This window comes from Cyanistes caeruleus, chromosome 3, assembly GCF_971803275.1.
Source record: "Cyanistes caeruleus chromosome 3, bCyaCae1.hap1.1, whole genome shotgun sequence".
Taxonomy (NCBI): Eukaryota; Metazoa; Chordata; class Aves; order Passeriformes; family Paridae; genus Cyanistes; species Cyanistes caeruleus.
Window position 1 is genome coordinate 48,474,821 of NC_141703.1, and position 27,570 is coordinate 48,502,390.

Here is a 27,570-nt window from a genome sequence, read left to right on the forward strand (position 1 = left end):
TTATTTCAGGCCACTGATATTTGACTAGCTATGAACTTGCTGGAAATATATGAGAAGAAAACAAAAATATTTTTCCAAGATGCTTTCCTTTCCAGACCTCTTTGCTCTCCTAAAGACTCATGAGAAAATCAACAGAGAGGAGAAGGAGTAGCGATATACTCTCAGTTGAGAATGAATTTGCTCAAATAGCCCTGTTTGTGATGAACACTGGAATTTGCTACAGTTTCTGCTACCTTTTCTGCACTAATCCGGTTCAGAGGCAAACCTAAAAAAATCATCAGTTGCCTCAAATTTGTTTTGTTGGAAGACGTGGATAGTAACAGCAATAGGGGACTTCAAAGGACCTACACCTGCTCAAGAAATGACTGGATGCGGCACTTGGTGTCACGGTCTAGTTGGAAAGGTGGTCATCAGTCAATGACTGGAATTGGTATTTCCAACAGCATCCACAGTTGTTATTGTGAACCAAAGTATGCTGGAAAAAATAAGGTGTTTAAGTAGAACGCAGCCATATAAACCATCACAGGTGTATCTTCGCCTTTCCCAGCCTTCTTTGAGAAAAAACATCATGACCTACACACATCATATTGTTGAGGCATTTGTATTGTATTTGTGAAGAAAATTCAAGGATATGTCATGGAAGGGGAGTTAACAATTAGTTACTGGTTCTTACCACCTTCTAAGAATAATTCATGCATATACACATGTGCTTGTCATTTCATGAGCTTTCTTTAAGCAGCATACATTGCCCTTCCACATACCTGCAGCAGAATTGCCTACTGCATGTTTATGCTTCTCCATGTATGTGGCATGCATCTGCACTAGCCCATTGCTTTTACAGCACAAGAAAAGCTGGGAATTGTGAAATACAGGATCCTATGCCCTCAGCTGAAAATGAAAAGGCCACCCCTCAGCACAGATCATATTCACTACTGCTAGAAACAGGTCAAAAGGCAAGAAGAAGTCTCCCTTCTTTGTCAAACATTCCACAAAATTACAGTGAAGACAACAGTTCGCCTCTCAACCAGCTGCTTCAGTTGTGATGTTTTGCCAGGAAGTTCTTCTCCTGATGCTATTTCTTCTCTGAAGTCAGCTTGGGATCAGTGGCCCAGCTTCTTTCTGGCAGGACACCAGAACAGGCAGCACCTGCTTTCTGTCTTCTGATCCCCGCGCTGCTGGTGGCCGTCCCCGTTCCACTGCTTCTTTTTTTTCCCCTTCCCTGACCTAATACTATCACTGGCCGAAGATTTAATTCCATGTAGCACGCAAACAGACCTTGTCCTCGGAGCAAAGCTGCCCTAGAGGAGGTGCACTCTTGGTGGGCTGCCAGATGGGGACTTCTGTAGCAGTCCTTGGTCAGTATCATCTTCTATCTGCCAAAATGCCTCTTCCCATGAGGTTCTCCTGGCACGGAGGCTTAAATTGACTCTACAGTGAAGTCTCTTGAAACACGTTTATTCCTTCACAGTTATTCTCGGCAAGGGTTGTCAATGTTTTATTTGAATGAAAGGTCTCACAAACCTCACCAAAAACACAGAAGTGTGATACAATGAATCAGAATTATTAGTGTCTCAGAGAATCTGTATCATTGTTTGAGCTATGATAGATGTTTCTCACACATATTTAAATCCTTTGCACAAATCCTGCAAATTTAATTCTGCCTTATCTATACTGAATGCACAAATAGGTCAGGGTAAAACAGTAAGGAAAAAACCATGCCTCTCGATTTTAAATATGATGTTCTACATTATGTAGACATTCAGAGCATGTTCTGAAATCCTTAACAAACTTGTAGATTCTGTTACAACTTCTCTTGTAGACTCTATTTGGAGTCTCTTTATGGGATTAATTTCTCTTCCTCATCTCTCAAGACTTGAGATGAGTATCTGCGTGATACCTGTCACAGTTATAACATTTATGACATTCCAAATACACCAGGGTCTTTTTAATAGTCTGTGGAATCACAAGCCGATACAACAGAGACATCAGTGTGTAAAAACACCAACACAGATTAAAGCAAACCCTTCAGTTAAGTGGGTGATGCCATTCTCAATAATGTAAATACCCACATTTTATTCAGAATTATTATTTCATCTCATCCTGGCCCCACATACATATGTCTCCCACCACAGATAGTTAGAGCCAATTAAAGATTTTTCCATTAGCCTTCCATAAATTCTCCCACTGATCACTGTCCGCAATATAATCCAAGGTAGCAAAGAAAGATTATTTCACTCCTTTCCTGTAATAAAGTCTGCAACAATTTCCTAGAGAGAAATTTTCCTTTCTTACTGAGCAGGACAGGTTATAAGCAGACAGTATTCCATAAGTCTATGCTGAACCCATATCTAAACTCATTGTACTGCTGCTCTTCTATTTCTGCCTGGAGTTTGCTTAAAAACCCAAACAACAAACAGAAACCTCAACTGCAGCTTTCAAAATTAGGCAACTGCCAATGATGTCCAAAATATTTTTGAAGTGTAGGCCGGAAAGTTACTCATAACTAGTAATTTCTGGAAAATAAAAGCAAAGTTTTTCAGGTAAATGGTATCTGTGGCGTGTTTATCAAAGTATATGCCAAGCTAAAAACTTAAAAAGCATTGTAAAAAGGTAATAGAAAATATACATTAGGATTAACCAGACTGAATGCATTGCTACTCCATAAACCATGTATTTTTTTATCCATCCCTTCTTACTGTATTATAATAAACTCTTTCTTTACCTAGAATAATTTGCCCAAAATACAAAGTTTCCAATTTTCATGTATTACAAAAATGGACACTTTAAAATGCACATAAAATAAAAGGTGCCAGGATAAAAGGTTGTGAGCAAGCTGATCTCAGAGATGGAAAGTGGGCCTGAACACAAGATCAATCCCATGTACAGTATCTTTTCTATCCTAGATTTTGATTACTCTGGATGATTTTACAGCACTATAGTTAACCATTACTTCTGGTTTCAGAAAATCAGAAGTATAAAGGGCAAAAAATTATAACAGCTATTATAAATTAATAAAATTACTAAACAGAAATAAAATGTATTTTTTAAAAGTTGAAGTGAAAGTAGTTACTTTTGCATCAAAGTAACAAAAATAATGTGTATTCATAAACATACATGACAACATAAAGCAGAAACCAGACTTTTAATGGTATTTCTTATATGAAAATGATTATATACAAAGTATTCTTTATATTAATAGTTAGCAACATTTTAAGTTGCTAATCCCTAACTTCTTCAAATTAAACTAAGGGGAGAGACATAAGCATAAATCTTTCCACTGCAAACATATTAAAAGCTTTATTAAAGTATGAAACACACACTAACTAGACAAACTCACTTCAGCTAATTTTAATAGATACTTAACAGCTATTCACATCCTGTCTCTCTCATGTTTTCTTTAAATTATCTATTTCTGACCCACCAATCAATTACAAAACCCATGAAAATCATAATACCTTAAAAGGTTTACAAATGGATTTTTTCTGATGTAATTCATCATTACAGAAAATTCAGTTGATTTAGGAAGAGGGTATATTTAAACAAGGAAAACAAAACCAAACAGATTTCACACAAATCTTATCTATTACTATATTCTTGCCAGAACTGGCAATAAAACCTATTAGAAAAGCGAAGATAACATACAGACTCTACAGACAGTGGTTGTGGAAATTCTGTTTAAAAGGTTAACAAGTACACCCACAATTCATGCTGTAAGTGGCCCTGCATACACTTTAAACATCTTGCAAGATATTTCACATCTAAACATATTAAGATTGGCACACACCTGCCACTTCATGCTGGTGTTTACCGGGAGCCTTCCAGTACATCAAGCTATTGGGGACTGGCAGTAAATGTGACCGACACTATTCACAGGGATAAGGTGAGATAAAGAACCTGGACCTGAGAGTGGGAGTTACATGGTGTGGGGTGTGGTCCAGAAATATGTAATTTTATCTTCAAATAGATGTACAGCAATTTAAAACAGGGAAGAGTGTCAATATTACAGCAGGGGCAGTGCTTTGCTACAATTCATTGATAAGAACAATGTATGAGCTCAAAAATACAGCTTCAAACACAGCTGGAAAATATCTGGTGAGAGACTATTCTCACCCCCAGAAAAGGCAGAAGATCACCAGAAACTGCAAACTATTTATCTGGTTTTATCTATTGTCATCATTAAAATGCAACCCTGGGGATGAAGGCAAACAGACCTTTGGCAATAGTAAGCTATCAGACACCTGGTGCACAAGTCAGTGCCTATGTGAAGGTACCTCATGGCATCCCACAGATCTTGGGCTGTTCTCATGTAGCTCTACCCAGGCAGCTCAATTAGGTCCTTCATACACAGGTAGGCAACCACATCTCAGTGTTTAAATGCATGTGCTTCTCATCATGCAACCAGTATTATACTATATTATAGGTTTATCACATCTTCACCGTATTTTTCACATGCAGGTATTAAGTACCTCAACTAGAGGACCATGCCAAACATCATCAAAAGCAAGTAGGGCAGCATCCCTGAAAGTATTTGCCTAAAGGCAAAAAATTGTAATTAAGCTAAATATATAGACTAGTTTAGGGAAAATATTGGGTCAAAGCTAAACACTGGGGTTTTACCCCAGATTGAGCATCAAAATTCAACAGTAATTTTCTTCTTATTCTTTTATGTAAAGCTCTATGAATGCCCAGATGAAGCAGAGGCCAGACCCTTGATTGCACATACAAGAATGTAAGTGATCTCTTCTGGGGAAGACAAAGGAATAAAGATTTCAGAAGACTGTAGGAATGGCCAAGAGCAGCACAGCATGTGGCATGTATGACTTAATTATTAATTAGGGATCATGTTTTTCACATATACTGAAGGCAGAAACTAAAAGTTCAGTTCTTCCATCCACATCCTTCCTTCTCAATTGCCCTGGTAAACTAAGAGTGTGGAACATATCATCCATCACAGAGAGCTTCAAAAAATTCTTGTTTTGCAGTCTACCTCCATTTCAGGGTGTAGGCACTCCTGAGAGACAATGAAATTGTTGCCAAGAGGGTAAGCGCTGATGAGAAGATGCTGTAATACTACACAGACATATTCAGCACAGTGAACACTTGACTATCTCTTTGTCTGCCAAAAGAAGACAGTCGAAGTAAAATGTTCTTTTGGAATCTAAATATCATCACCATCAATATTTACCCTTATGTGGATCAGAGCTGCATGCATTAGAGGCTGAAGGGGTAGAAGCTGAGGAGGTAATTCCCTTCTAAAGACAGTGGTACTGACTGTTTTAGCACTGTTTGTCATTCCTGTGAACTGGTAACTGAAGTCACATGCCCAACTTCTGGGTTATGCCAAATATATTATCCAACATCTCAAAGTTCTTGAGAAAAAAGTCAATCAGGTGATAAAACTGGTGATCTTTTACACATAGACACTCTGTATTTAACAAACTAGGAGCCTAATGTTTTTAGTGCCTTAAAGGTTTCCATGCCTTTCCATGCAGGAAATCCAATGCTTAAGTTCCACTGATATGGAGCATGAAAATAATCATTCAAAACACATTTGGGAGCCACATTAAAACACAGCAGAAACATATCATTCTCTTATTCCTGAACAAAAATGCCCCAAAGCCTTCCTTTCTAACTCCTAACATTTCTGCAAGCCCAGCAATGCTGTCACACTCTTGCACCTCCCTGACAAGAGAAGTAACATTAAAATTAATATGGCACAAATTCTCTACCAACAGACACCCACGCTGCTCTACCCTCTGTTAACTTCACCTCTCCTTCTATATTGCCACTTGTCAATTATACTTCCATGCCATGGCTTACTTCTATGTAAGCAGAATGTAACTTCCACTAAGTGGTTTGGGCACCAACCTGTCATGTCTTGTTTGTCAGAAAAGCAATATGCATACCTGAAGCACCATAAATAGCAACTATGTTGTTTTGAACAACAGATTTCCTTTCTTGCCCAAGGGTGAGCTGTAACCTGTAATGTTACAAACAAGACTCTGACTGGAAATGGACTATTTAGAATTAACTTGGGAGAAAGACTGAAGGTATTGAAAAGTGAAATACAGCAGAAAGAAGAAAATTGTTATTATGATACAGAAAGAAAAGAATGTAAGAGCAACAATGGAGGGCAACTTAAATCATGAGTAAGCACTGAGAGACAAGTCTTCCAGATTCTGGAATATATCTCAAATGTGGTGCAAAAAAAGCAGTAGTATCTCAGGACAGCTTGGGAGTGACATTATCTCCAGCTATGTTAATGATCAGCCCTATCAGATCTGGAACAGAAGCAAGGTGCCATAAGCATTCCTCACAGCACAGCTGCATTAACAGCAAACTCAGGAATAAGAAAGAAAATTAAAGATCTGAAAACCGAGATCAGTATTTTACTGCATCCACAATGAACATCAAACTTCTTCTAATCAACTATTAGCCTGCTAAATCTTTAAAGCCTGCTCTTCTTTACTTTTTGTTTCTTTCTTCACTTGTGGTCATCTTTGCAGCATTTTAAAACAGGCTAAAGCAACAACTTTCATGACCAGGTCATAGATTACATTTTGTAGAAAACTGCTTAATAACAACATCCTTTAATCATTTACACAGACTTAAATTATTTGTCACAATTTATGTGCAATTCATCTTTAAAATGGCACCAGCACTTGGCAGAGAAAAGACCACTTCTCAGAAAAGCATGCAACCCACCTCCATTAATCCTATTTGGTTGCTGCTCTGGAGTTTGGGCTTGAGGAGAGTAGAAGGGCTGCTGGTAAGTATTTGTAGGGAATTGCGGGGAAGTAGGGCTCCTCCTGCAGTCCCGGATACTGGAGAAAGTCTGTGAGTGAGGAATCCCTCTTTGGAAGGGGGAGCAGCGAGTCAGACGTGGCTGCGGAGGTGGAAGGTGGTCAAACTCTTCCTCATCCTCAAGACTATAGCGATCATATTCCTGGTCACTGCATGTCCCTTTTTTTCCCGCATGCAGAGAAACATTGGAAGTGTGCCTTGACACAGATGCTGAAGTTGAAGCATAATCTTGCCTAAGGCCTGTAAATTCCAAGAGGAGGACGATTCAGCTTCTGCTAAATGATTAACTCTTAATATGCACTTCAATCTTAAAAACTACACAGATAAGTAGACAGAATTTTACAGCAAGAATTGAATTTAAAATGTAATCAGGCTGAAGGTCTGACATAGGACTCATCTGATCTATCTTTCAGGCATCTGATCTACCTTTCAGGCATCTAAGCCTGAATTATTTCCTTCAAAATCTTTTTTAATAAAATATTAAAAAAGAATATAGGAATCTCCAGAAGATGTCTTAGATGCCTTTCTTAAGAGGAGCTACTCTCAGGAGGCACCTATTTCTCTGCCAATAAAAACTATATGAGTACTAAGTTTTTAACTTCTCAATACTCTTAATTAGAGGAATTACAGTCACATTAGTTTTCCAAGCTATTGCTACTGAACTTCCGTATTCATGCAACAAAAATGTTTACAATAACATTTCTTAAACTTACAAACCCATCTAAATCTTCTGCCTCTCCAACCTCCCTAAAACATTAGCTCCTGATAGCATCCAGTCTCATGGACAAGGCTTAGTGGTAACACAACTGTGTTTTACACAGGTACACAATCCTACCATCCTCTTCTCAGAATTTCAGGTTTTGAAACCCATCTCACTATAAGAACTTCCCTGTAAGAGCCTGTTTGCTCCAGGTCAAGTGAGAGGGAAACGTTCACATCCCCCTTGCACACCCCTCCTTTCTCCAGACACATAGCAACTAAAGAAAAAATACTGCACTTCCATGAGCCAAGTAAGTCTGACAGTAGCTGCAGATAACAACCACCCTAGACTTACAAGAACCCCTAATTTTTAACAGATGTCTTTGCTTCATAATGGGAACTTCTTAATATGCTTCCTCTCCCCCTTCTCGAGTGGGAGTTTCTATTTGTGGCTGCGAAGAGAGTGTGCCTGCGTGCACGTATAGAACTGCCACTTTCCACGGGATTAAGTGGTCAACAACTGTCACGTGCTCAAACGTTCTCCACCAGCTGCTACTACAAGGATGAGATACAATCAACTGCACCTGACACAGATTTGAAGAAAAATCAGCATTTTTCTTTCCAATCTGCCAATGCCCTGATTCCTTGAAGAGCTAAGTACCTGAAGTATTTTTTAAACCTCGCTCTGAAGGAGATGAGCACAGCTGTCATTTAAGTAATGCAATCCTTTGTAACTTTGACAGTCATAACTTTTTTTCTTTTTAAAATTAGAAAGCTTGTTAATTTTTATGCTGAACAGGATGCATGCCACCAGACACTCAGCAAGTTCTCCTGTTGACAGGTGATCACTCTGCCTGCTCAGTCTGGTGGCTTCACCCAGATCACAGCTCTAATATCTTCTTCCCATTTTATTATTTTTGTTTTATATAATAATTTATTACTTGGCATTTTTCAGGCCCTGTCTGTGAATTTCTCTTGCTTTTAATCTCATCCCTTCCTCCTTGATATCTCACTTGCCACTAACGGGATGCAGGAGAAATACTCCACTTACTGTCTCAGTGACCTCTAAGTCAAATGCCCTTTACTTCATTTTACAAAAATTACTGTTACACCAAACTATAATCTATGTCAAAGAAGACTCGAGGCTCAGATTTGTGCATAATTACTAGTTTTAAATCAAGATATTAAATTTAAAGGCCCCAATTCACTATTTAAGGGGGATTTAATTTCAAAACTCATCTGAATATTTGAGAAAACTGGAGGCAAAGAAAGCTGAGAGAGCTGCGTATTTTCTCCTTTCTCATGAAATGCATGCATGAGAAAAATGTTTCAGCATCTTTCCTCTCCAGAAATAAAATTATTTAAATTAATATTCAGAAAAACATAAAATCGAATTTTTAAAGATCAAGTACCAGCTCAGATTAACCTGGACCCAAAAATGTGCACAGCATCTCCATGCAGGTGAAGAATATTTCCACCTGCCACTCAAGAGGCAACACCATTAAAAAAAAAATCTACTTGACTTGGATCAGACTGGAGCAGTTTTAACTGTTAGCAGAAATCTTCCTCAGACTGTTATGAAAACCAAAGAAGTGCCACCTACTCTCCTCCTGTAGACGAGCCATGATCTGAACATCAGTGAGGTCCTGCAGCTTGTATCCCATGGAGATGGAATCATCTTCCAGCTCCGAAGTGCTCAGTTCACTGTCTATTGATGACTGTGGACTCAAAGGGGAACTCCTAGAAATGTACCCTATGTAAGAAAACATACACTTTAGGCTACAAATATGTCTGATGATATTCATGAGAAGCAGTAAGTGTAGGAATGGATCATGAGTTCCCCAGCTTGCTCCCAAAACAGCATTGCATAGCCCAGACAATGAATAATTTACCCAATACTGTTCTGACACAGCTCAGATTGGTGTAGTCTAACCAACATCTGCATTTGCATCTCTCTTATGGGACTGTGGTTCTCCCTACTCTGTTTTGAAAAACAAATGGATATGTGTCACTGACTTCTGCTCAGTACTCAAATGCTGCATCCAAACCACTTAGCTAAATTTTACTATTCTTTTTTAAAATTCTCTATAATTATCACATTAATCACAGCAACAATCAAGGTTGAACATTTTACAACAGAGAAAGCGTTGCTTCCTTCAGAGCTACCTTTTCAAAAGGCTCTGGATTCTACTTTTTCCCTGCATGCAATAGTAAAATATAAACTAATTTTCAATTAGTTGCATGAGCTAGTTGTTGTCCAACTTTAAAGAAAAATCTCATCAACCAAAATAGTAAATCATTTTCTAATATCCTCTGGACCACCAGAGACACACAGGGAAAGAACTGCTGTGACTAGGGCTCACCAGCTGTGCACTTCTATCACAGGTGTGTTTGCATCCTCTAGCACTGCTGAAAGCAGCCACATAAAATTCATCCTAAATTCAGCTATTTTCCAATAATATCTCCAAAAGAAAAGGACAGGCAGGGGATTACTTTGCTTTGGAAGGATTGTATGGAGTAAATGTGTTTGCTTTTTTAAATGTGCAAGTTACAGCAGCCTCTGAGTTTCTGCAGAGGTAGTAACAGCTGTGCTCTTTTGGAGCAGCAGAGGGAAGCTAGATACCTGAGGGTATCTCAAATAGCCTGAGTTCATTTAGGAACTAGGCTTCATCCCATTGAACAGGGAAGACATTTCACTCACATGCTACAGCAGGTGCTCTGTCTGGAGCTGGCTCTCACCCATAGTGCCCATATCCCTTAAAACAGGGCTTTCTGCAGCGATTTCATTCATGGTAAGGAACACTGCACACAGACTGGTATGACACTGATCACCAGCCCATCCTCAGCCCATGCCTGCTCCTGCCAGCAATAAAATGTTAATGCCTCTCCCCCAAAAGATTAGTTTCTCCACTGCCACAGAAGTTTAAGAGAAGTCACACATACAAACTAACTCCTGGTATCTGCAGTGAAGAAAAACACAAATCCTTGCAATTTACAGTCCATAGAAAGTTTTCAATTTCCCTAGAACTTCAGTGTTCCCTGAAAATCAGTGGAAACAAAATAAATCTTGAACATTAGCAACAATACCACCTTGAAAAAAGGCATGATTCTGCCAGCTCTTATTATAAATTCTCACTGCAATTTCATTACACAGCTGTACATATGTTTCTCTGGACACAAGGAAGGGGCATCGTGGGGCAGAAATGAGGAACAAAGCTGAGGACTGTTTAAGCTGACACAGTCACAACTGTACTACTGGGTATATCACTAGTGGTATTTACTAGCATCACTTTCCCATAATATGCTGCTTAGGACTTGTAGTTGACAGCCAAATTTTAGGTCATTTAAAAAAACAAAACAAAACAAAAATCTCCTTCTGTAATGTGAGTTCATATACAAGCATCCAGAAAGAGTACTGCTGTTAAATGCTAGCAGGATTAGATTCAATCAAGCACTTTTGTAAGCACCATAAATCAATAAAAAGATAAGCATTACCTGTCCGTTCAGGTGTTAGTATTGCTTTACTGGAAGTTTTAGAGAAGCTGGGACTATTACAGCCATTGGTATATGGGGTGAGTCTTGCAACAGGACTATAGGGAAAAGCCAAGGAGACAGGTGTAGAGAAGAGGTTCCGCCATCGGCTAGCTGTTAGGAATGCCAGGGAGGAGGGGGGGAAAAAAACAAGATTTACAGTTATTAATAGAAAAGTACATTCAGAGAGAAAAATCATCTCAATCTGTTCATCAATTTTTTTAAACTTATTACAAGAGGAAAATTAAGGTGAAAATTCAGCAGCAAATCAGAGGATCAATACAGTCTTCTGCACGTAAAAGTGAGCTCTAAAAGATTTTCTAGCAAATATATCTGCTGACTATATTTTACATATATAACTGTTTGGTATATATTCATCACATACATCACTGGGTGACCAACACACAAATAATAGAGGAATTAAACTGCTAACTGTTGCAGTTAGCAGAGAAATGAAAATGTAATTTGTAGTGCTCTTCAAGGAATTGTTCATGGCAATTAATCATCACACAATTGAATTAGCAGCTAAATTATCAGTTATGGGAGTTCAGAGACAGAGCAGTAAAAGACTCTTAACCATCAAGTGCTAAAACAAGTGCAATCCCATATCAAGCTTTTAAGCTACCATATTTTCTCCTCTCTTTTTATACCATCAAATTCCTGACTGCATAAGCAATTTATTTTTTTCTTTTTCACTGTTTCTGGAATAACAGAACAAGGCACCCCTTTTTCTACACATTGTTTACAAAAAGCTTGCAAGGCATCTGGTCTTTTAAGCAGTATCACAAAGCACTCAGAGTAGGCAAAAATAAAGCTAAAGGCTTATTTTACTTACATTTACATTTATTTAATTTACATTTTCTTACTCACCTGGTAAAAGTATTAGTATTTATTAATATTAATTAATTAATACTTATTAATACAATTAATTAATTTTGCCTAATTTTACACACCTTGAAAAAGTAACATAAACAAAATTCACGTGCTCTTCCAAAAATAAACAAATATTAGTAATAAAATTGTTTTAAGAAAAAGGAAAATTTTAAAGGATAAATTTCAGAGAACTCATACAGATACAAGTAAAGATGAAAAGCATATGATGGGATTGATTTTTTTTAACAGAATCTATTTTCTACTTATAGATGTTATGTACAGGGAGCCAGGAACATACTTATACCTAGCTTTGGAATCAATGGCATAACCTCAATGCTTAGCAGGTGCTCTTTGCAGTGTCAGATGCCACAAACTGGTTTTCAAAACCAGAAGGGCCCAAAAGCCCTCAAAAGCCCTTCTCCATCGCATGGCTATTTAATACCACAACCTGCTGTGTTACTTGGACTTCTTCATCTGGTCATTTTACACACTAACACCCATTTAAATAATACTCAAGTTTTCTGTTTTCAAACCTCCCTACCACCAAAATTATTTAGCAGAACACATGAACTTTATTCCTCCTTGCTAACATCAAGTAGCCATGGGAAGGATGTCTTGGTGGGCTGTCAGTCGCATCCTCACAATCTTTTGGAGTAATCAGTTTGTCACCAATCCAAACTCCTATTTCTCCTTCTATTTCTCTTCCTATTCTTTTTGCTTTGACCTACTTAAATGCATCCTGGGTTTGTAAGGAGTAAGAACCTTTTCAACTGTTCCCACAAGTGCTATTAAGCTTGGAGTGAAGACAACTGCCTGGTTCCAGCACAGGCACAAAGCAGTCTGCTGGGGACAGGGATTACCTGCAGGGCACAGGCTCTGAGGAAGGTAGGTAAGTACACATTAGTAATATATAAAAATTTAAACTGTGTTCTTGGCTATCCCCTCATTGAAGAGTTATTGCAATTCTCTTCATTTTTGGTGATTCTCGTTCCTGCAAGCTCAAAGAAACCCAAACTTCTGAGATCTTTAAAGGCAGCATCAGCACCACTTTAAAGAAACTGCTTGATGCCAAGCCACAAAACACAGACTTCCTGGCTGGATTGCTTGTCCTCAACATTCACTAACGTGATCAGTTCTAAAATGAAGTATTCAAGTGTCCTAGGACAAAAAAAGAGAGCAAACACAGATGAACATAACTCTACAAGCCTGCAATTAACGTGAGTCCCTGAGGATGAGATTAATTCACAAGGTATTAATAACAGCAAATTGATCTGAGGCATTCACTGAAAGAATCCATACAGTAAGAGTAGATCTCAGTATCACATCCACAGCTAATGTCTGTCATTTCCACCAGGAACCATCAATAAGAGCAAGGGATGACAGTTCCTTGAGATTTCATTTTCCTGCCTAGCACAAGCTACTGCTTTGTAGCAGCCTGATCATTTGCCAGGCCAATTAGTTGCCAGCATGTTCTCATCCCCAGATGTGGTCAGGCACACAGCATAAATAAACATCATTCATTACCCTCTACAATAACTGCTGTGAGCTGGCCCACTGAGCACAAGGCAACAGTTATTGTGATTCTGAAAGCAAGAACCCACACCAAGAATATAATTAGTATTTATGGCCAACCAGATTTCAAACTCCTCTTTCAAATAGCATGTGTTCTCAGGGAAAGGTAGATGGATGAGGCCAAGAAGCTCTATCTACACTAACCTCTATATATACTAAATCTCTAGGGATACCAATATCCCTAGAGGTATTGGTAAATATATCTATAAATATCAGATTAAATATTCCAAATTCTACAGTCTTCTGCCACCATGCCTAAAATAAAACTTTCTAGTTTAAGCATCAGGAAATGACAGATACTTTTTAGGCATATGAGTAAATCCATTGTTTAGGATCAAATATAGAAAATGGCTTTCATTAGATTTCAAATGGAAATATCAATGTACATATTGAACATTTTACCGTACTAACAAAGACAGCAAAATTAGACTTACTTAAGTCTTGTGCTAGTGCCAAAACCATAAGATGGTACGTAGGAAGTGAGTGCTACGGACATGTAGGCAAATATGTAAATTCATGTAAAATTTGTAAAATCCCAAAACTGCAATGGATAGTCATTTTACAACAGATATTTTGCTCTAAACTGAATATGAGACTGTCCTGGTTAGCGTGATAAGCACCAATCTACTATGCATGGACGAGACAATGTTGTTAAGACCTTTATTTTAAGTTTAAAATCCCAGCTCTGAATTTTACAGCATTTGTAGCTTCTTCTTAAAGCCCCAACGCCAGTTACCTGCAGATGAAGCAAGATGATCAGGTACCTTTAAAAAACAAAGGAAGTTTCTCATCTTTGCAGTTGAATAGAAACATAACTAATCCTGCTCTAGGTAACTTATACTGAAGATGCACTGAACGAAGAGATTCAGCCATGAAAAGGAAAACAGGGGCACCTAAAACAACAATCAAGAGAGAAGAAGCCAAAAAATCCAATTCTTTTACTGACATCAAAGAGGGAAATGCTTTCCATTTGACTTCTTGAAGCATTAAAGTGGTGGGACAAATATTTTAATAAAATAAGCATAAATTGTCCCAGATTCTAAGTAACTAGACTGCTGATAATGCACTGTGTTATACAGTACCTACTCTAATACATTAGAAAAAGAACTTTCAAATTGACTACGTTAGTTTGAAAATTTTTCCACTAAAAAATAAAATCAACAACAAGTGAAACTGCTCATACCTTTAAAATATTTATTAACAGAACTGAAGGTTTAAAAATTAATTAACCTTATTTTCATAACATCCCTGGAGATACCAAAATGCTAAAATAGATGAAAATAGTAACTCATATAAGAAAATATGAGCAGCTAATTAAAAAATACAAATATTCACCATACTGACTCCTGTGAATAGTCAGTATTTAATAAGAACTGTTGCAAAATTTCACATGAAAGCTTGAACAAGTAAACATCCAAAGAACTGCAGTGCTCAAAAGGAACCACACACCCTGCAAAACCAAAGGATTCTGTACTATCTTTAAAGCAATTCCCTTCCTAAAACTGATTCTTCATTTAAGCTACATAAGGTAAAAAAAAAAATCCTGAACATATACAGCAGCATGTTTTTTGAAAGGGATGACAAAACTTTCTATTTAAATTAATGGGAACGTTCATCATCTGGAATACAAGGTAGTAACAGGCAGAGATCCTCATTATGTTGTTTTAGTTATGAGGGGTTACATAGGTGTTAATGGGGACAGCTCAAGCACAGGTCCTCTACTTGAGGAATACTTGAGGAATCAGATACACCTAAAACATCATATGTGATATATCTAGGACATGTGGATTACCAAGCACTGGAACAGGTTGCCCAGAGAAGCTGTGGAGTCTCCCTCACTGGAGTTATTTGAAAGCCATATGGACACAACCCTGTGCAATGTGTTACAGGATGAGCCTGCCTGAGCATGGACGTTGGACCAGATGACTCAGTGTGGTCCTTTCCAGCTTGACCCATTCCATGATTCTGTGGTTGTATTAGCCAAGACAGTAAGGCTTTCCAAGAAACCAAACCAAGTACATGCACATTTTAAACACCTTCCTATTTTCATAACTCCATTATGAAACTCAGTGAGCTCAGTTTGCCAGAACTAGAACTTACTTTCACTCTAAACAACACAAACAAACAATATATTTTTGCTATCAAGACAGAAAACAATAAAATCATATTTATCAGTGTTGTACTACTGACTGAACATGCTAAATTATTTGAGGCATTATCTGCTTATTTATCCACTCAATTAGCTTAAATTTTGTATAGGCCTCCAGGCAAAGTCAAAAATACTTTTTAAGCTCAAGCTTAAAACAAATTATATTGCATACATACAGCCATTTAAATATGGGTTCTAATTACATAGCCTGAACAAAATCTTCTTTCAAGACAGCATTGGAGGAACATTCACAATACTGTCATTCCACAGTACAGCAAATAATTTCCTGACAACACAATTTCTTTAGAGTAGAAAACCCAAACCACTTCCCTGGTGTATTCTGCCTATGTGTGGTTGCACAGCAGTCACACTTAAAAGAAAAATATCTCTCATGGGAGTAAAATACAGAGACCTACATGGAAACCAGAAGCATTTAGCTGATCACAGGACAAAATCAGGAGTACTAAAAGGGAATTCAAAACCCTCTCTTTACCTCTCTTTCATAGGCATAAGAATGCCTATGCCAGCTAAGAGGTGTCACCTCAGTGAGGAGTAACTAATATCTCCCTCCCAAAGATAGGTATTTAACCTTCACTTTTGGTCCCTGTAAAAAAGCAATTCAGAATCTGAAAACTATTCTTGCAGTCAGATATACATCTGGGAATGGCTATGTGTCTAACATGCCTGAAAAGACTGACAGAGGAAAACATGAAGATATTCCCTGCTACTCCCTGATTAGTGCTGGTATTGGAACACTGGCTCAAGGAGCAGGAAACGTGGGCTCCCACTACTCAGCAGCCTGGAGAGATATACGTGAGTCACTCAAAAACCCAGAGTTCCCATAAGAACTTGAAGCAATACAAGGTAGAAGACTGGTGCTAGATACTTACCAGGAACCACCACTGTTGCTCCTATTCAATAAGAGAACCTCAGGGAGCCAAGCTTCCAAAGAAGCAGAATCTGTATTTCAAGTACCTCAGTAGCTCCTGAACACATGGACCTTAGAAGTACAATCCTTTGGACTGTTTCACAGGGTGAGGCATTCAACTTCTGTTCTCAGAAGGACTGTAACAGCTTCCACAATTTATCAAAACACAGTGCTTCTTCAAAGCTTTCCTCTGCAATTGTATGTAATAAAATTCACTTTTTCAAAAAAAAAATGGGTTTATCATTTACAGGATTTTAAAATCTGGGTTTAAGACAGTGATGTTTTCAGTTCTAATAACTGAGTAAAGAGTATTGAGTTGTACCTGTAAATCTCTAAGTTAGTTTGGAGGCAGGTCCATTTTTCCATCTTGTTGAATGTTATACAGCAAACTTCTTGACTTTTCAAGCAGCACACTTCTAGCTCCAGTCTCTCACAGCCATCAGCTTTGGTCATCCCATCAGCTTATTCCAGTCTGATTTCCTAACCACAGCTGTAGCTCAGTCACCCATCCTACCAGTGGCAGAAACCTTGCCATCAGGCACAGTCACACCTCATATGCTTAATGTACATTTGCAGTCACACAAACTGTCATTGCCCAAAACTATTTTTCCCTGCCCTGACACACAGAGCTCACAAAATGCTTGAGGCCTGTTTGTCATTTCTGTCCGTTGATTTCTCCATCACAAGAGGGGGAGCACCCCCTCATCCCCAACTGCATTGAGAACATAAACTCCCCAAGTACAGACTGTACAAAGGGACTTCTTTCAAGAGTCTAAAAAATTGAGGGGTGGAGGAAAGGTGTTTCAAGATTTGGCTTTATTTTTTCATTATTGTACTCTGATTTGATTAAATAATAAAATGTGTTACATGTACATTAACATTAATAAATAATGTTTGTAATGAAACAAATTTTTCCCCAAGTAGAATCTGGTTTGCCCATGACACTAACTAGTGACTGATCTCTCCCTGCCCTCATCTTGACCCACAATCTTCCTCTTATTAAATTCTCTCTCCCCTGTGCAGTTGAGGATGAGAATGATAGCACAGTTTTGGTGGGCACCTGGTGTCTAGCCAGGGGCAATGCACCACATGGACAAACAGCTATAACTTAGGAAGAAAATTAATGGAGTGTCCACTTGTCTCTAAGCCTAGGAAAACTGAAAAGCAACTTTAAGAGTACATGAAAACTTCAGTTTTAAAAATGTGAGAAACAGGGACTACCTGGAAAGTTTGTTTCCCAGTTCATTCATATGAAGCACACCCTTTTTTGAAAAATTATATTAAAAAGATCTAGTATTAGCATAAAATGAGAAAGCAGTTCAGTTGTTACGTATCAGTATAAAACTGCTTGATTTACAAGAGCTACAGCATATACTTCAAGAGCTGTCCTAGAAAAACAGTGCAGACCTCTTTTAAAGGTGGAATAGGAAAGCCTGTCTAAACTGCAGGAGTTTGTAACTTTCAGCTGTCACAGCAAGAAATGCAATCAGCACTGGTGTCTGGCATACTGCTACTGGTGACAAAAACATAAACCTGAGATTCAGGACTAATACTTTGCAGGACATAGTCCAGTTGTGCCAATGACTACCTATCGCTGTGAGCAGGTAAGTTTCAAAGGTAAATGTACAACTACTCTAGTTCAATGTATTCCAGTGAAAGGCTGACCTGAAAATTGGTTTTGTACATTGAATGTGAAAACACAGCCATAGCACTGTCCACCTGCAGTATGCTGAAGAGCAAGGAAACTCCAACTACCTATCTCTGACCCCATTTTGTCACAAAAATGATTTTATGACATCAAAGAATTCAGAAGACTAGAAAGGAAATGGAATTGCAAGGTATAAGCTACTTCCTACAAATCCCAAAAGAGGATACTACATTTTAGCTATGTGCTTTGGAGGGTAGGGTTGTGGTTTTTTTCTTGATTTGTTGGACTTTTTAAACTTGGCTCTGTTTTTTTAAGGCAAACCTTTTACTGTACAGCTGTGTAAACAGACAAGCATAGGGGCTTTGTGAAAAATGCAACTGTCTCAGCTTTCATTTTCATCTTGGGTGCACAACTCTACCTGCATTCACACACCCAAAATCAAATTCTCTGATTAGAGCTAACAACCAAACCTGGCTTCCCACCTTCCCTCTTTTGAGAACCTGGCCAAATACTATGCTGAAATATTAAGCCTTAGGCATGACCTAAGGCCCAAATCTCTGTTTCCTCCCCAGCTCCCAGATTTTATATAAAAAAAAGTCAGTCTGATGTATTTTCATTCTATTTGGTGGACTGACCAGAACCCATGAGTGTCGCCCTGAAAACTCAGCTTCTGAGCTTGCTGACATGGTTTTCTAAGGACTTTCCAAGGAGAATAACTGTAAACACAGATATGTGTACATTCTTTCTGTTACACGTCTTGTGATGGGCATCTCTCATGGCCAGTGCAGTGAGAGAGTGTTATCCTGACCATCCAATCCCTGGCTGTGGTCACAAGCCAATAAATCCTGGGAGGAAAAATAAACACGGCTCTTCTTTCACCACACCTCGACCTGTGTCCATGTGATCTATTCATCTTCAGCGGCGACACATGAGCATACATGAGTAGCTCACATTTCAGCTAGTTTGAAGTAAGATAGACCTTTCTAAGCAGAAGTCTCATTCTCATGTACCACTACACAGGGTAACCTAAAACCATAAATAGCCCCAGAGTCTTCTACCAAACTATCAGTATCTCACTCATTAACAAGAGTGTTTACCCCACTTAATTTTAGAAGCCTTCAAATAAGGCATTAAGAGCCTTCAAAAAAACAAGATTTTGGTAAGGATTCTTACCAAAGGACTGCATGAATTCAATTAACATGGGAAGACTACACAAACTCACAAAAGAGGAATCCACCAAATGTTAATAAATACGACATCTAATTCAGAGTTCATATCTGGTTCTGTCAGTCACTGAACTAGCTATACAGCTGGGACAGTGTCAAGGCAGGCATATATGCTATTTTCCTATATTCTCTCTCTCTTCCAGTATCTATTTATAGTGCTTTAGGACACTGGATCCTATGTCCCAGACACAATGAAGGTGCTCTTAATGTACAGACATTGATGGCTGACCCAGTCACCTCAGGACACTATTTATGCCCAAGAGGAAGGACAGGGCATGATTCATCTCACCTCTGCTTGCAAGGGACATGAGCTGTGCCCCTTTGTCTGCTCTGTCTACAATGGCAGCCCAGTGTGACTGGCTCCAAGATAGATCTCTGCATACATTCAAACGAAACTCACTCTGACTGCATTCATTATAAAGAACAATAAACAGAGCTTAAAAACAGAGTTCAAAGACTGCATTCAGTTTTCAGTTTTTCTATGCAACTGAAAAAGACAACTCTCACAGTACTAGAGCCCTGCAATGCTTGGCTATAACCTACTGAAACTAGCTTGTATTCAAGTGAAGTCACCAAACAACTTCCTCAGCAGCAGTTCCAGTTAGAAGAGGACCTCTGTTAATTAATTTTTTTAAACAAGGAAGAGTTTCTCAATCCCCTTTACCATTAAGACGAAGCTCACTTGTATCATCACGTTTCAGGGAGAGATGGAGAAGTGAAGAACAGCAGCAGAAAGATGGGACTGCTGAAATAACACTGCCTCCAAAAGAAACACATCAGAGAACAGCCTCCAGAATATGTGAAAGGACAGGTGAGATGAACTTAGTGTCTGACACCAGTTGTTTACTCACCCACACACTGCAGAGTAAAGCAAAAGCAAAGCATTTTCATTGTATTTTAACAATTAGCAATAAAATGGTAATCACCTCATGTTGCCACTCAGTGGGTAAAGATCTACTACCATGATGTGCAGACAAGGCCACTGAAACATCTTCCTCCAACTCTTGCTGGGCCAGCTGGATGGCTCCAGCTATAATTTCCCAGGTCTCTGGTAAGGTTCACGCAGCAAGCACTGACTGAAATAGGCAGGAAAGTTATCATCCAATAATCTCAGCTAGTATATCTGAAAGGGCAGCAATTCCTGTAGGCACAAATGAAGAGCTCTGAAGAAGCTCTCAAGAGGCCAGTACATTGCTGCCGCTGAAGATGAATAGATCACACGGACACAGGTCGAGGTGTGGTGAAAAGAAGAGAGAGTTTATTTTTCCTCCCAGGATTTACAGGCTTCTGACCATGGCTTGCATAAACACTCTGAAACTCATCCCAACCTTGTTTTCCTCTTGAATTTGTTACCTGCTCTGTTTGTATTTCAGTGGCAGCGTGACACAGCAATATCTCACAAGAGTACTCTGGGAAGAGTATTTTGCACTCACTCAGAAAAAATTGTTCTGTTTGCCACAAAACTCCCCAAACAATAAAAACAGGTATATTTTGAACAGAGTAAGGTCTTTTTGTCTTTCTCTTTAAATGCTGGCCAGGTCTATAGCATCTCCCAGGTCCAAGAGACAGCGTGTCTGGGTCTCAGGACATCTCTTCACTGCCTACTTGCCTGCAGAGTACTAGCAACCTTTGTCTGCCATATAGCTTATACCTTTTAAATCCAGTGGAGATTTGCTCTGCAGACCAGTCTGACATAATCTTTCTAGGCCTAAAACAGTCCAATGAATGTCTACAGATATGCAGCAGCAAGGAATATGTGGCTGTGGGCATCACCTCTACAGCTGCCATAATTTAAAACTTGAAGCATCTTTAGCATAGATATCTGCCCAGGATGCAGCTCACACAATAAAATACTGGTGACCAGTACTTTGACAGCCACTGTGCCAGATTTGTTACCACCACAGTTCTGTGGCTCATGGCCATTACCAGAATTATGGCAGATCTGTTAGATCTAGGTAGATCTGTTTTCTCTAGCTCAAAACAGCCATACTGTCATCGTCTTGCAGAGTGGCAACCATCACCAGATCAATGATATAGCCTCACGGAGGAGGAAAGAGACAATTCTGGCAATCTCACCAGAAATTATGTTATTTGTAGTGTTTGCCACTGATTTTTAGGTCTGGTGCAAAGAGACAAAGAAAATTGAAAGTGTAAAGTCAGGGCCTGATCAAGATACTTAAAAAAAACCCCTAAACCAAAAAACAAAACAATAGCAAAATTCCTTCAACTTTGAGATGGAAAACAGCTACTGGAGCTGCTATTTTGCAAGACTGCAAACCACTTAACAGAAAGGAACAGGAGAGCTGTAGCTCTACAACCCTCCCTGGGCACATCTCTTCAGGCAGGCTGAGCCCTCTAACTCACAACTCTCGATAGCCAAGATTCCAGACCACCGAGAAGAGAAACCTAGTATCATATATCAAATTAATAATGTATGTTGGAGTGGGAGTTGCTTCTAATATAGGCCCATGATCATAAATCTGTGTACTTAACTAAGCCCCTCATCATCCCAAAACTTACCTAGTGGTGAAGCTGACTGAGAGAAATCTGACCTGCTGCTTCTTTGAATATGTTTATGTATTATTCAGAAACAGGCTTTCAAGCTCCCAATGCATCTGGTACATGCACTGCTTATGCGACTTTTCTTAGAGGTCCTCCTCTTCCCTAGCCAGACAGCTCTGTCCCTTGGAGTTATCCTTATATGAGGAGTTTGCCTCACCATCCAAGAGGTAGGAGAAGCAGCTTCATGAGGCCTTCATCAACCCCAGTAGATGGCCTGGTGCCTGCAGTGACAATTTTCTTCAGCTGCAGTAAAAGCTGCTAAATTAATTTTTGGATAGTTCTCTGTCAGATTACTCATTGAACTACTACTTATAACAATGCTGCTTTTCTTGGGCATCTGCCTTGCAGCTAAAAGATACTTGCTTCCCTAACCAGTCCACTCCACACACCCACTCCATTATTTGGACTCCTTAATATGAAAACCAAGTAAGCCTGTTGGTGAAGGGTATTTTGCAAATACAGTGGAATAACATCTGTAAACAACTCTTACACCACTGAGCAAATTCTTTATGAAACACTTTATGAAACAAGCATTGCTGTGAAATAGACAGGCTGTATCAAAACAAGGAAAAATTCCCAGAACGTATATACGTACCAGGGACTTTGGCCAAAGCAGGTCATGGATTTACATCTTTTCACATTGTTGATGAATAAAACTATGCTGCATTCACATCTTCAGCACAGACCTGACCTTCCCAACACTTGCACAAATGCCAAGAATATCATATGTAGCTCTGGTATGTGCATCAGAAGCAGCCCATGGTGTCTAGGCAAGTTTTGCTAAGCCCCCCTGAAGCAAAATCTCTAAATACAGGGTATCAAACTTCAGAGTTTGAAATTATTTGTACTGATCATTACCAGCTAAATCTAGAGCATAAAATTAATTTTTTTTCATTAATGTGGTAAACAATGCACATGGAATCTCAGCTTATCCCATTTTTAACCACAAATATAAAGCAGAACACTCGTCTCAAAGTTATTCGACATTCATCTCCAAAAACATAGAATTCGTAGGTGAAAATCCTGAAGGAACATAGAGATAATGCACAAAACCCAGGTAAATTGAAGACTTCCAGTGACTTCTGGATCAACATGGTCTTTTTCTTCCTACATTTCTACTAGTTTAAGTTTTCTACTACTTCTATTTAGAGCATGTTAAACATAATTACAAAAGATTTTTTAAATGCTATTTATTTAGTTACCTTCCTTTGTACCACAAAACTGGAGACACCTGCTTGTCTCAGGTTAGTCCTAAAGTTGTAGAAAGTCTGCTTTCAACAGATTTAATGCCAGTATACCACTGGGTAAGTAAAAGCTGGAAATTAATTTTGCTAAAAGATTAAAAATTCCTTTGAGAGTTACAGAATGGAAGCCAACTGAATTTCAGTAACAGAGGAGAAGCAGAACATTTGGCAAAATGAAGCATGTCCTCCATCTTTAAGAAACTGTGATCTGCATTCAGCTTAATTAGTGTACAATATTCAAATGTGACCTCCAGTCCTACCTAACCAATGATGCTACTCTCTGTCACTGGAGGAAGACAGATCTCATGCTCCAAAGATGTTTTTTCAACTAGTCACTGATTTCAAGCCTGAAGTTTAAGATGGCTTAAATACAACAGTATGAACCATATCTTGAAAGCACTTATAGCATGTTGAACAATGTTTACCACACAGAGAGACAGATGTGGTAACTAGAAACGTGAAAGTCAAAATGTGAGAGGTATCATGACATTCACTCATGCTGGATCCCAGCGACTGCCATACCAACATATATTATCCATTCAGCACTGCTGTGTGGATATATTTGAGCTAGGCTGTTTGGCATGCTCTGCAGGGTGCAGACAGGCTGTGTGCATTGACAAGAGCAACTCTTAGGGTCTTATGTTAGGTACACATGTTTTGGTAACAAGAAGGTGTGAGGTCTTCTGTATGTCTGGATACGCTCTGTATCCTTCAAGGCTACAAATAACACGAGAAGCTTTTATCTCATCAGCAAGCTACTTTTTACACAGCAAAAAAAATTACAAGTCTTAAGGTATTTTCTTAACTTCAGCCTGAGAAGGAGGCCTTTTTTCAAAACCAGTTACCTTATCAGGCTTTTTTTGGTGCAGAAATAGATCTCCCCCCTCTCTTAAAACTGTATGTTAGACACGCCCACTTCAATCAGCCAACAGCAGATTTAAAACCTCACTGATGGCAATTCATCCACTCTTTCAGAAAAATGTTCTCAGTCCTTAGGAAGTAACAGCTGCTTTGTAATTTCAATTCTTTGTATTGGTAAATGCTGAGTCATTGCAATCACAGAAATCCCAGAGAACTCTATTGGACAGACTCCCCTTCTGCAGCTTCAGTCTTGGAAGTTGAGTAAATGATAGGAGAAGACTAGAGTAACAGTACCATTGCAGAAAAACAAGATCAAACCACAGGTATGTAATAATCAGGACAAACATTCAATCACAGTATAGAAAATTTTATTTTAAAAAAACGTTGAATATATTTCATGAAGAGCTCAGCTGCTATTGACAAAAGGAACGAAGATGAATGGTGCCTTTGCCCTTTCACTCTAAGTCCACACTTAGGGGGTTCCTCTGGGACGAGAGCAAGGCTTCTCTGTGTGATTTAAAGAACAGGTATTAGTTAACTCCCCTTGTAGATCAGAGCTTAGCTACTACACAAGATACTCTCAACGCTGAAAACTTACTTATTCATTTAGTCTATACATTAGAGTAGTATAAAAAAATGCTATCATGAACTGCTCAGTGGACTTTTCAGAGATGGTAACTCCAGTTAATAAAAGAACTTCATTTCCACATGCCACATAGGACATACAACACCTCTCTTATGTGAACCTGTGCTATACTTCTAATCGGACATGTTAGCAAGAATTTGAACCAAAGGTGTATCTTTGCTCTGAACAAGTTGCTGGAGGAAAAACAAAGTTAAAAATACATAATTATATTTCCAAATTCAAATTTTCTGGTAGCTTACATAATTATTTTTTTCCTTTGTTGCATTACTATCGGCAAAACAGAAGCATAAAGGGTGAGGGATCCATTCTGTTAAAAACAGACTCACAGAGGGACAATTTCCCATTCTTCTCCTAACAGTATAGGATCTTTATTATAAACCAGGTAGAATTCAAATATTTCCATCTATTGGGATATAACACTCTTGATCATTTATGACAGATGAAAATACAGAAAAGATTAAATTAGTCCAATTAGTCCAAGACTGACCCTAAATTGCACTTCTCCTATCATTACTGTTTAGTCCTGAAATTCCTCTGCATCCCAGAAACATCCATAAAAACACTCTAGCTCCCCCTAAAACCGTATCTACTTGCAATCTGCATTCACAGGTTAAATTTCTGGCAGGAGGCTTTTTACCAGAGAGCTCTATTTACAGTTTCTACCTCCAGTATCGTTCCAAGATGCCACAGTTCCTCTTCTTTGTTCAAATATACCTGCTGCCTATATTGAGGCAGACTGAAAAAGCTGCATCTTGGACTCAAATCGAGGTCAAAAGCAGCACTTACCCTCCAGGAACCCTGTGGCTTTTGGATAAATATAGCAGGTGTCACAGTTATGTGATTATCATGAGAAACTCTTAACACTATTACCAAAAGCAGAGAAACAAAATACTTAAAAAATAAAAGCTCACATGAAACAGATTTTTCATACTTTTAAAATACCATACAGGAAAAAAACCATGAGAGTTTATGATTAAGCAAAGTTCTAACAGAAGTTTAACTGACTGTCAAATATAATAACATATTCAGTATATGTATCCTCACACAGAACGAAGGTTCAACACCAACCTTGAGTCAAATTAAGAAGCACTAACCAAAAAACTGCTACTACAAAAATGGGTAAAGAGACATATAGATGTTTGATATAGATATCATTATCATCACTGTCACCGGGGTTATGGCTTCTGCAACTATTTTTAAGCTAAGCAGACCAGACTCTTCGGATTCCCTTGAGAAAGGCCAATATCTCCTGGCAATAACTCAGAGCACATTCCTGCATTTATGCTTCCCTGGGGTGATTTCGGGTATCTCAAGGGAGACGCTTTAAGTAAACTTTGCCTTGCGAGTACCTTCCAGATGTACACTGCACCAAGAACTGTACAAGTATTTAACAGAGGCATTCTTTGCTCCTCACTAGCTGGCAGAGGAGGAGAGAGCAGTATAATATCACTCAAGAGCACAGTACAACAGGGAAAGCATGAGAATGGCACACAGAACTGAAAAGCACACAAATTGCAGAAGCACTATCAATACAATTATTACACTGCTGCAGCATCCTTCTGCCCCTGTCTTACTGTTCAGGATAAAAGGTACTCTGCATCATCTTTTAAGTGTATCCATCACCATAACCTCTCACGTCCACAATAAGCAGAAATACAAGCTTGGATAATATAGTTTGAGCTCTTTCTCCAAGCTTCTCTATAAAGAAACATTTTATTTCTTCCAAATAATTATTTCAGATTTATCAGCATGAACATAAACCAAAACCAGATAAAATATTTTTGGACTATGTCCAACACAACAATAATATATGTGCCTACTTACACAAAATTGAGATTTTTTTTTTTATTTTAAATTTATAAATAAAGATCCATTTGTGACTATAGCAAAGTATCACACCCAGTGTTTCAAAAGGCATTAAGAAACAACCATGATGCAGCCTGAACACCGGCTATACAACTGCAATACATGAAGCACAAATGACAAAAAAGAAAACTGATGACACCACAGAAGAACAGGCTGAAGCCAAGATTCTGCCACTCCACCCTGCCCTCTTTCACACTGGCCTGCAAATCAGTCTGTATATTCTGCCTTTCCTATGGGTTAGGAAGGAGGATTAATGAACATTAAGGTTTGCTGACATTTCACAGAGCTGCTTGAAGGACATGGTGGACTTCTAGGAGGAAAGAACATTAGGATGTTAGGATCTGTGCCTGAAGGCAACAACACAACAGATGACCCAGTTGTTATCACCCACGCAACAGCAGGCCACAAAACTCTGCCCTGCACTCACAATGGACTTCAAACATGTTATGAAGAAAAAACTGCCTGAAGACAAAAGTCACAAATACATTAAGTGCCAACTAACTGTAAAAGAAAACAAAACAATAATTAAAAAAAATACATGGTACCAGTCAGATGCAAATTCTAAAGACCTACTACTCAATCTTACTCTTTTATTAAGTCTACACTGGGGTAGAACCTTGCACCAGACAAAATCGGAGCTACGTTTTATAAGCCACTCCTAAAGCACAAAGCAAATTAGAGCTCCTAGCCCTAAGAGCTTGCTTTAACTTCTGACATAAATCTTTACATAATTTTCAAGTGATTTTAAATGAAGTGGCAGAAAAGCTAACACTAGAAGTCAACTTGCAGTTGCATACTTCCACCACATGAGTGATGGCATTTTTTTCTTGTGTGCTGATAATTTTTCAATAGAATGACAGCACCAATATAAAGTGCATATTATATTTTCTTATATGTAAAAAGCAATTCTAAACAGAAAAGATGAAACAATGCATACATGCACACACACAGAAAGGCCTAC

At 38.6% G+C, this 27,570-nt stretch overlaps 1 protein-coding gene across 3 annotated transcripts in view; it reads right to left on the reverse strand.

Annotated features, from left to right (window-relative positions):
* The window catches only part of SLAIN1 (SLAIN family member 1), a 50,551-nt gene that overhangs the window by 10,246 nt on the left and 12,735 nt on the right, over positions 1–27,570 (reverse strand). Inside the window, exons 3-5 of one of the 3 annotated variants that reach the window (XM_023923824.2) lie at positions 10,999–11,148; positions 9,107–9,256; positions 6,706–7,044 (exon numbers count right to left, since the gene is read on the reverse strand). The exons of 1 other annotated variant lie outside the window; for it this stretch is intronic. In XM_023923824.2, coding sequence (XP_023779592.2) covers positions 6,706–7,044; positions 9,107–9,256; positions 10,999–11,148 — 639 coding nt within the window. The remainder of the gene's footprint in view (positions 1–6,705; positions 7,045–9,106; positions 9,257–10,998; positions 11,149–27,570) is intronic. One more of the 3 variants, XM_086880918.1, reaches the window with a different exon arrangement.